This window comes from Hylobates moloch, unplaced genomic scaffold, assembly GCF_009828535.3.
Source record: "Hylobates moloch isolate HMO894 unplaced genomic scaffold, HMol_V3 SCAFFOLD_16, whole genome shotgun sequence".
Taxonomy (NCBI): domain Eukaryota; kingdom Metazoa; phylum Chordata; class Mammalia; order Primates; family Hylobatidae; genus Hylobates; species Hylobates moloch.
In genome coordinates, this window is record NW_026652291.1 from 11,579,790 (window position 1) to 11,590,035 (window position 10,246).

The 10,246-nt window shown below is 55.6% G+C and overlaps 1 protein-coding gene across 3 annotated transcripts in view; it reads left to right on the plus strand.

The window, feature by feature from the left end:
- Positions 1–7,362, plus strand: part of ASB2 (ankyrin repeat and SOCS box containing 2) — a 55,839-nt gene extending 48,477 nt beyond the window's left edge. For 2 of the 3 annotated variants that reach the window (XM_032179884.2, XM_032179886.2), the window contains 3 exons: positions 1,790–2,354; positions 3,616–3,769; positions 6,732–7,355. In XM_032179884.2, the coding sequence (XP_032035775.1) occupies positions 1,790–2,354; positions 3,616–3,769; positions 6,732–6,868 (856 nt within the window). In that variant the 3' untranslated portion in view covers positions 6,869–7,355. Of the gene's footprint in view, positions 1–1,789; positions 2,355–3,615; positions 3,770–6,731 lie in introns of all 3 variants that reach the window. The other variant, XM_032179883.2, reaches the window with a different exon arrangement.
- Positions 7,363–10,246: the final 2,884 nt, after the last annotated feature.

Consider the following 10,246-nt stretch of genomic DNA (forward strand, 5'->3'; position numbering starts at 1 on the left):
ACTTTCCACTGAGATCCCAGCAGGAGGTCGCTGGCATCAGATTTCCAGGAAGCCGGCGTGCCAGGAGGCCAGAGGCGTGGGAATGGGCCTGGTGGCACCTGCTTCTCTCCCCTTCCCCCCCACCCCACCCCACCCTCTGCAATGGCCACCTCCTTGGAGTCCCACAGGAGGCTGTGAGGTCACCTGTCAGCAGGGATTGGACGGATTAGGGTCTGGAATCGTACTGGTGGCAGGAGCTTGTTCTCGCAGGTGGCAGGGCTCTAGGAGAAGAGAGCCAAGAGAAGGGGTCAGGAGTCCTGGGGTTGAGCCCCCAGAGTTGTCTTATGACCCCTGATTAGTCACTTCAGCTCTCTGAGCCACATCTGTTAAAAAGAAGGCCACAGGCCCGCTCCGGCCACGCCCACCCGGGGCTGCAGTGAAGGTAAAACGAGCAGGCAAGTTAACACATTATGAAGACTGCAAAACCCCGGGATATATTAACTGTCACCCTGACTGCTACACAAGAGGTAAGGGAGTTGTTCAGAGTGTAGCTTTGGGGTCAGACTGCCTGGGTTAAAAATCCTGGCTCCATCACTTACTGGCTGTGTACCCTTGGAGGAGTCACATACCTTCTCTGGGCTTCTGTCTCCTCATCTCTGAAATGAGGATATTATAGTACTCACTTCAGAGGGCTACTGGGAGGATTTAATAGATTAATAGAGGTAAAGTGCTGAGATCAGTGCTCGTGTTTTAGGGAAGAGAGGAACTGGTGGTTGCAGGGAGCTCAGGCTTCCGCAGTGGCTGACCAAGTTCTCCACACCCAGAAGGTGAGGCAGAGAGACTGGCAGAAGCTAGCGTCAGCCTTCAGGGGAGGAGGCGTTGAGACTGACAGGAGAGGAGTGTTAAGTGACCTCATGGTCACAGTGGGCTGGTTGGGGCCTGGGGCAGTAGTAGTTGGGGCCAAATTAGTTGGGGCCAAACACATTTGTCCCCTTTTGTCCTCAGGATCTCATGGCTCCACGGGGGTCCCAGGACAGCAAGATAGGGACAGCTCAGCCCTGGCGTCAGAGGAGGGCACACACCCTGGTTCCCCTATTCTGATTGTATGACTGGTCAAGCCCCTTAATCTCTCAGAGCCTTGAATCTTCTCATGTGCAAAATGGGAATGATGAGCCTTGCTTTAGGGGTCATTGTAAAGATTAAACCCAATAGCACTTGTAAAGCCTTTAGGAGCCTCCTGGCACACGGTGGGCTCCGGGCTCTGGCTGTCCCTGTCCGTCCTCCCCCAGAGAGAGCAGGGTCTGGCTCCAAACTTCGCCACTAGGCTCTACTGCCTCCTGCAGGGAGGAGGTTGGGCATTCATTGGTTTGGAGGCCTTCCAGTCAATTCCTCCAGATAACTGAGCTGGCAATGGGCAACAGCGCTTGGCCTGAAATAAATCAGTGGGAGCTTCTTGAAACCCTAGTGCAGTCTGGCTGAGCTTTTTAAGAACTCAGACTTCGGAGGCCAAGGGTTCTGGGTATGAAGCCCAGCTCTGCCCCTTACTGGCTATGTGACTTTGGGAGGGTGGCTGAAGCTCTCTGAGCCTCAGTTTCCTTATCTGTAAAGCGGGGACGGCAGCCAACCCACCCTCCCCAATGGGGTGAGAATGGTTGACCCGCGGCGCCCCCTGCCGGTGGGATCCGCGTGGCAGCCCGCGGTCAGGGCGAGCAGCCGAGCCTGGCGCCGGAGCGCTCCGGCTGGCGGGGTCGGCCCCACCCGGCCCCACCCCGACCCTCCCCTCACCCGCGCCCGCCCCTCGACCCGGCAGGATCGTGCAGATGCTGCTGCCGGTGACCAGCCGCACGCGCATACGCCGTAGCGGCGTCAGTCCGCTGCACCTGGCGGCGGAGCGCAACCACGACGCGGTGCTGGAGGCGCTGCTGAGCGCGCGCTTCGACGTGAACACGCCGCTGGCGCCGGAGCGCGCGCGCCTCTACGAAGACCGGCGCAGCTCCGCGCTGTACTTCGCGGTGGTCAACAACAACGTGTACGCCACCGAGCTGCTGTTGGAACACGGCGCCGACCCGAACCGCGACGTCATTAGCCCCTTGCTCGTGGCCATCCGCCACGGCTGCCTGCGCACAATGCAGCTGCTGCTGGACCACGGCGCGAACATCGACGCCTATATCGCCACGCACCCCACCGCCTTCCCCGCCACCATCATGTTCGCCATGAAGTGCCTGTCGCTGCTCAAGTTCCTCATGGACCTGGGCTGCGACGGCGAGCCCTGCTTCTCATGCCTCTACGGCAACGGCCCGCACCCGCCGGCCCCGCAGCCCTCCAGCAGGTTCAACGACGCGCCCGCAGCCGACAAGGAGCCCAGCGTGGTGCAGGTGGGCGGCGCGCGCTGGCGGTGGGGAGCATGCCTTTTGGGTGTGGCCGGGGGACGCGCGCGCGCATGGGCGGTGGGCGGGGCAGGGTGGTTCGCGCTCCTTGGGAGCAGCGTGGACTAGTGATTAACACCCTTCGGGGGAAGCGTGGACAGCTTTGGAGGCAGCAGAGCAGGGTGGTTAACCTGCGTCCTGGGTAGTGTAGGTTAGCGCTTAGGGCGCTTTGGAGGGAGCTTTGGAGGGAACTAGGAGTTAGCACACTTTGGAGGCAGCGGAACAGGTGGTTAGCACACTTGAGAGGCCGCAGAACTTAGTGGTGCATTGGAACAGTGAAATCCTTATTGTGGTCCACTGCGTTGGGGAATTTAAGGAACCGATAATGGAGCGGAGAACTCTGCCAAACTAAGAGGCTTGTCACCTCCAGCAAACCTACACCTGGAATGCGATGTGAAATAAGCACGATCCGGAAAGGGATGTCAAGAGCAGGCTGGTGTAGGGTCAGGTCAGAAGCAGAAAGCCAGCGACCCACAGGCAGGACACATCCATGTTGTTACTTTAAAAATCAGAACTTGCCCGGGCGCGGTGGCTCACGCCCGTAATCCCAACAGTTTGGGAGGCCGAGGTGGGCGGATCACGAGGTCAGTAGATCGAGACCATCCTGGCTAACACAGTGAAAACCCATCTTTACTAAAAATACAAAAAAATTAGCCGGGTGTGGTGGCGGGCGCCTGTAGTCCCAGCTACTTGGGAGGCTAAGGCAGGAGAATGACGTGAACCCAGGAGGCGGAGCTTGCAGTGAGCCGAGATTGCGCCACTGCACTCCAACCTGGGCCACAGAGCCAGACTCCATCTCAAAAAAAAAAAAAGGGGGGGGGGGGGAAAGTCAGAACTTAAAAGGAAGTTAGACACACTCCTCTCCTGGAGATCATTATTTTAATAGTTAATGGCGATCATTCATGGGCTGCCTACTGTGTGCAAAGTTTATGTTCATATTACCTAATTCTCATGTTAAATCCCTTTGGAGTTGGTTTCATATACCTATTTTAAAGATAGGGAAATTGAGGCTCAGAGGTGATGTGACTTGCTCAAGTTGCCCATCTTCCACTTTGGGCAGCAGAAGCCTGTGTTGAGGGGACATGGTTCAGGGGATCCTAGCCTGGGTGTGTACAGTGTCTGTGCTTGGACACATCTGCTGCCCTCCCTGGCCGCAGGCTCCTGCAGGTGGGATGAACTCACTTCTTGGTCCCGGCGTGTTCTCTTTCAGTTCTGTGAGTTCGTATCTGCCCCAGAGGTGAGCCGCTGGGCAGGGCCCATCATCGATGTCCTCCTGGACTACGTGGGCAACGTGCAGCTCTGCTCGCGGCTGAAGGAGCACATTGACAGCTTTGAGGACTGGGCTGTCATCAAGGAGAAGGCAGGTAGGGACTTGCTGCTGCTGCCAAGGCTGGCAGATCTCCCTACCTGACTCAGAGTCCCAGGCCTTAGGGAATGTGACTGTTCCTAACCCTGTGAGCACCCGCTCCTTGCCAGGCTCTGTAACTCCTCGGATGAAACACGAGGAATCTGCCTCTCAGAGAGTTGTGCCACCTGAGCCAAAGTCACAGTTAGTGGCAGAGCTTGGATTAAAACCCAGGTTTGACCAACCCCAGAGTCTCTCCACTACATCTTTCCATAATGTTTTAAACAGCTTCAGCTCCCTGAGGGGTACCGGGACCTTCAGGGTAGGTTGTGAATGATTTGGGGCCACCAAGAGGCATTGTAGGAGGGGAGAGGGGAGGATGATGGTCTAGGATGTCTCAGACTAAAGTGCACATGAAGCACCTGGGTGTCCTGTTAAAAATGCAGCTTCGGATTCTGCAGGTCTGGGGCGGGGCTGGGGAGTCTGCGTTTCAATAGGCTCCCAGGTGTCACCCAGGTGACACCAAGGCTGTTGGTGCACAGAACACCCTGGTGTGGGAGACGGGGCCCTGAACCCTGGAGCCAGCCTTGCTGGGTGAGGCCTCTCCCCACCTGAACAGAGGGGCCTGGGCAGGCTCATTGTCCAGCCCCTTTCAGCTCGACCCGCCTGAATTGTGCCAGGCACAGTGAAGTGGAGTTCGGCCACTGTCCGTCTGATGTGTGCAGAGTAGATGGGGCTGCCTGGCTAAGTCAGGCTGAGGAAGCCAGAATCCCTCTTAGGCATTTTTGGAGCTCACCTGGGCAAACAGGATGCCACAGGTGACAGAAATGGGTATCTGTGCAGTGGCATTCCAGCTACCCTAGGGCTTTCTCTGGCTCTGAGGGCACAGTCCTGCCCTGGCCAAGTGTTTACAAGGAGGCTGACCTGCAGCAGGTCATTGTCATTCCACCGCTACTGGCTACTGCTCCTGTCCCCAGGTGGGACTGTGCAGCCTCGGGGGGCCCACCCCTGTGCCCCAACTCTGACTCACCACATTCCTCCTTGATCCCCACACCCCTGTGAACCCAAATGTGCTGTAGGGTTTTTCATTGGTACAGGTGCCTAGAAGCCACTTGAATTGAAGCCTTTGATAAAGTTTCTGGGGCAGTGATGGAGGAGGGAGGCATCAACTTGCACATTCACTCAGGGCTTAACTCTAGATGCATGATAAACCTTCAGGGAACTAATGAATAATTGGTTGCTGTCACCACGATCCTTGGCCACTAGAGGGTGGAGCAGTCTATGCCTAGGTATCAGTCCCACCCATTGTGTCACCTTCTCCTGCCTTCCTTAGAGAAGGGTGGTCCCCCACAACTAAACCATGCCCCAGGGAAATCCCTGCAGAGACCTTAGTGTGCAGTACACATTTGTTAGCCAGTAAAACCAATCGTTCTTAACCAATATCTATTCGGGTTACTTTAAGGCCCACTTTCCACCTGCAAGACGGTCCCCACGAGCTTGTTGGTTTAATGCTGCAACGTTGACATCCTTATTCTGGGAAGGAACCACCCAGAGCCCATGGATTGGCCAGCCCAGCCCCCATGGTTCCGTGTCCTCTGCTCACCAGCAGCCTGTGCTGAGTTTCCCAGAGGGGAGGTTATGTTCTAAGCTTGTTACCTAAGGGTTTCCCCATCTATTTTCTGGACTATTAAAAAAGTGTCCTAACTGGCCTCAATGCTTATAATTAATTATTCCAATTCAGCCATTAAATGAATATATATTCAAGACCTTCTATGTACAAGGTGACCACATTATTTTTTATCCAGACCACAGCATTTAGGAGATAGAAATAGGAACTAACGAGGCAAGATGCCTGGACAACAGGAATGATGCTTCCCTGCTCTTTGGGGTACTATGTAGTAGAAAAATCTGAGCTCAGAAGGCAGTGAACTCCGAGGGCAGTGGAAGTGTCAGAAACAGTGATGGGTGTGTGGATGCTTCGCTAGGCAACGCTGCAGCCGCCTGGCCCTCCGCCCTTGCTCCACATCCCACCTGCCCCTCCAGCCCCAGGCTTGCATGACTTCCTTGCCTTGCCACTCACTGTTTTCCCTGCTTAGAATGTCCCTGTCTCCCTTCCTTACCTGGAAATTGCTGCCCCCACCCCTCAGGACCTCACTCAGAGGGCACCGTCTCTTGTGGAAGCCTCCCCTAGAGCCTCTGGTCAGGCACCTCTGCATATCTGGCCCAACCAGCGAGCCAGGTGCAGCAGAGGGGCTCAGCATTTGCCTGGTGAATGAATGAATGAATGAATGAATGAATGAATGAATGAATGAATGACATTCTGTGATTCTACAAGCCCTTTCTTTGTGTCTGACCCTTTGCTCAGGATTGAAATAAATTACTCCATTCCTGGATGCATTCATCCCTGCTCTTACCTCTCTCCACTCCCCAGCTCAGAAAACTCCACTACGTGGCTCCTGGGGGAGGCAGCCAGGTGGGATTCTGGGGCCCGAGGGGAGCTGCCAGTCTCTGCCCCCTTACCCTGGCCTCTCAGCACCACCAGGAGCTCCGAGTTGAATTCCACGTGTGGGGGCACTTAAGAGGTCAAAGCCTCTGACCCCATTGCTAAGGCTGTGTTTGGGGGCCCAGGTTGTGTGTGAAGAGGAAGAGGCTCAAGAGGAGGGAGACACCACCACTAATCCCCGGAGGGATCCTGGGCAAGGCTCAGAACCTTGCTAAGCCTCGGTTTCCACACCTGTGAAATGGGTGTGCTAACCACACTGTCAACTGCGTGGGCTGTGCAGATCAATGAGGCGTGAACAATGGGAAGGTGCCTTGCTGGGTCTCTTTAGTTGGCAGGGACTGGGGTGACCAGCAGCAGGCACCCCCTCTCTTACCCAGCCACATCAGCTGGGCATCTCCCATGGGCTGGGGTCACAGATGCAATCCCTTTGCTTGTTGCAAATGACAAATCAGCCTGTGTCTTTCCCTCCTTTTTTCAGAACCTCCAAGACCTCTGGCTCACCTTTGCCGGCTGCGGGTTCGAAAGGCCATTGGGAAATACCGTATAAAACTCCTAGACACCTTGCCGCTCCCAGGCAGGCTGATTAGATACCTGAAATACGAGAACACCCAGTAACTGGGGCCACAGGGAGAGAGCAGTAGCCCCACAGACTCTTCTTACTAAGTCTCAGGACGTCGGTGTCCCCAACTCCAAGGGGACCTGGTGACAGACGAGGCTGCAGGCTGCCTCCCTCTCAGCCTGGACAGCCACCAGGATCTCACTGGGTCTCAGGGCCAGAGCTTTGGCCAGAGCAGAGAACAGAATGTGTCAAGGAGAAGAATCATTTGTTTACAAACTGATGACAGATCCCAGACCTTCTCTACCTTCAGGAATGGCAGAAACCTCCATTCCTGGGGCCAGGGCAGAGCTTGAGGTGTTCTGGGGAAGGTGGGCTCAGAGCCTTCCCTGTGCCCCTCCGCTTGCTCTGGAAAACTCACCACTTGACTTCAGAGCTTTCTCCCCAAAGACTAAGATGAAGACGTGGCCCAAGGTAGGGGGTAGGGGGTAGGGGGAGCCTGGGTCTTGGAGGGCTTTGTTAAGTACTAATATAATAAATGTTACACACATGACACCTGCCCAGTGAAGTCCCTCTCATCAGACTCCCTGAAGCCTGAGGTCCTCAGCCTTGCTCCTGGCAGTAGCGGGAGCGGGGCAGATGTGGGGATGGGACACAAGGACCCCTGAACGTGTCACCTTTGTTTGGGCTCCTGAAAGGCCCGAGAGGCTGTGTCCTTCACTCCCCAGGCAAGACCGGATGATGGCCCAATGGGTTTTCCTCTCCTGATTCAATCACCGTGGAAACAGGCGCTCCATCACAGTCTCAGGGCCCACATGTCTCCCGACACCCGAGGTTGTCCTACACGTTTCCTGGCACTCTGTTTTCACACGCTGCTCACCCCTGTTTTGCTGGTTGTTGAGAAATTAGGGAAAAAAAATTAAATACAGGCCACTGTGAGCAACAGTGCTAGAGTGATGGCCATGGTCAGCCCTTGCAAAGGCACCAAGCCTGAGAGTGCACAGAGCTCTGGCCCCTGCGTGCCTCCCTCTGTCTTCATGCGGCCCTGTGGGGTGAGCAGAGCAGGAACTGTCATCCTGTTTTCAGGTGGTGCAGGACAGAGCTAAGGCTCGCCACCATGTGGCACTCTGGGGGTCTCTCCAGTCCCCGAGGGCTGAGAGGTAGCATGCCTTATTTCCATGGAAGCTACAGTAACTCGTCGGCACTCCCTTTACAAGTGTGAGTGGAGCCGCTAAGTCCAGGCTACTGTGCAGCAACACCAGAGCAGGCCATCTGGCCGGGAGACTGTACCAGGCCAGCCCCAGGATCTAGTAGAGTCTTAATCAAGGTCAGAGGTGGTTTCTGGCCTTTGGAAAGTAAGCAGCTAGATTGCTGGAGGGGAGCACTGGTTCCAGGCTCAGCTCTGCCGTTGGCTTACATCTCTGGGGCCTCAGTTTCGCCATCTGTATGGTGAGACATGATGGCCACATGCCGGCTCTGACACGCTGGGTTTCTTTTCTTTTTTTTTTTTTTTTCGAGGCAGAGTCTCACTTTGCTGCCCAGGCTGGCGTACAGTGGCATGATCTCGGCTCATTGCAACCTCCGCCTCCTGAGCTCAGGTGATCCTCCCACTTCAGCCTCCCAAGTAGCTGGGACTACAGGGGCATGACACCCTGCCCGGCTAAAGACACACTGGGCTTCTATGGAATCAGTAACTCCCAGAGAAAAGGTCTTCCAAGCAGCACTTTCTGGCCACTTTGAAAGGTCAAAGGGGGCTCAACCAGGTCTGGCCCGCTCCTTCGTGGTACAAATGAGAAACTGGCCCAGAGAGGGGAAGGGACTTGCGTGAGCACACACAGCAAGTCCCTGGGGTTCCAGCTCAACAGTGTTGGGCCACAGTCCCATGCGGCCTTGCTGTACACCAGGCAGAACCTGCAGGGATTCTAAGAAAGCCCCAAAGGAAGCCTGCACTCTCCCCCACTGGGAACGCTCAACCCTGAGAGCCCGGAGGGTAAATTGCCAAGGAGGGTTCAGCTCCCAGGGGAGACTGATGGAAGAACGCCTTTGCTCACCCGGAAGCCAAAGGGAGGGCATTTGCATCTCAGGTGACTGCTGGTCGAACTGACCCGAGGGGTGGCAGGTGGTGATGGAATGAGGCACGCAGGGCTAGTGTGTGAGTTGTTTGGTGTGTGTGGACTGAGATGCATATTGGGCAGACTCTTAACCTACAGCGTCTCATGGGCCACATTATGTCCCAAACAGTCCCATAGCAGCAGCCACAGATCTCCCAGCCCAGAGACCCAGGCACCGGGCAGGGCAGTGTGCCGGTCTGAGGGAGGTGCCACCCTGGGGGAGGTGAGGCTGACGGGGTGAGTGGGAGGTGTTGGGGAGGTGTTTGGCCACTGTTTTCTCTATAGCTGCCATTTGCAGGATGTGGTACCACCTGGCCTGGGACGCACCAGTGCTACATTTGGGTTCTTAGAATATTAAGGTACATGCGTCCATGCCACTTAGTCAAACACTGCTCAGGACCCCTCCCTGCAATTGCCACGCCCAGCCTTGGCCTCTGTAGGTCCCTGCCCCCATCTCCCCACAACCCAGCAGCTAAGGGGTTGTTCATTTCTGGCCTGGGACTGCTCCGGTGAGTTGGTTCCAGTTGGTCAGTGCTAACGTTGTGCCATTCATTATGTATTTTGACCATCACTCCTGTGTAGAGCACTTTACAGCCACCTCCCTCTGCAGAAGTGGGCCCCTCCTGCAGCCGCACCTACCCAGCCCCAAGAGGTTTGCAGCTTCAGGGACGTCTCACAGCATCGCAGACACAGCCCTGAAAGTCTGGCAGAGATTCCCCTTCGTGAACAGGAGCCTGCTTGACCCAGTGGTGGGTGTCGGGGATGGTGAAGGGGTGGGAGGGGTGTGCCTGGACTGGCTCTGGGTTTTACTTTGAACCAGCGCCATTCACTTTGTGGCTAGGGGAGTATCTGCTGTTGTTACTGCAGTGGGATTTAAAACTGATTTTTAATACCAGAGCTTTCCTAAATGCATGTTTTCTGCCTACCTCGCTTCCACGTGGGGGCATCATGTTGCCAGGGGCTTCTGTCAGGCCATGTCTTAGTAGAGGTTTCTGCTTCCCAACTTTTGAATGAATGGATCATCAGGTACCCCCTGGGGCTGTAAGCAGGGACAGGCCAGTCTTATCAGAGAGACCAGAGCTTTCTCCCCAAAGACTAAGATATCTTAGTCTAAGACTAAAACATGCCTCTGGAGCTCAGGTCCTCCTTTAGCAGGTGCGGTTGGTTGGGTGGTCCAGGCACATCATCCCCTGGGCAGCACAGCCCATAAACGGTATTAAAATGTCAGCGTGACAGGACCTACAGACATCACCAGATAACTACAAGAGGCGACTTGTGGTTGGTGAAGCTTCTGAGCATCTGGGTAGCGCAGTGGGCCAGACACTC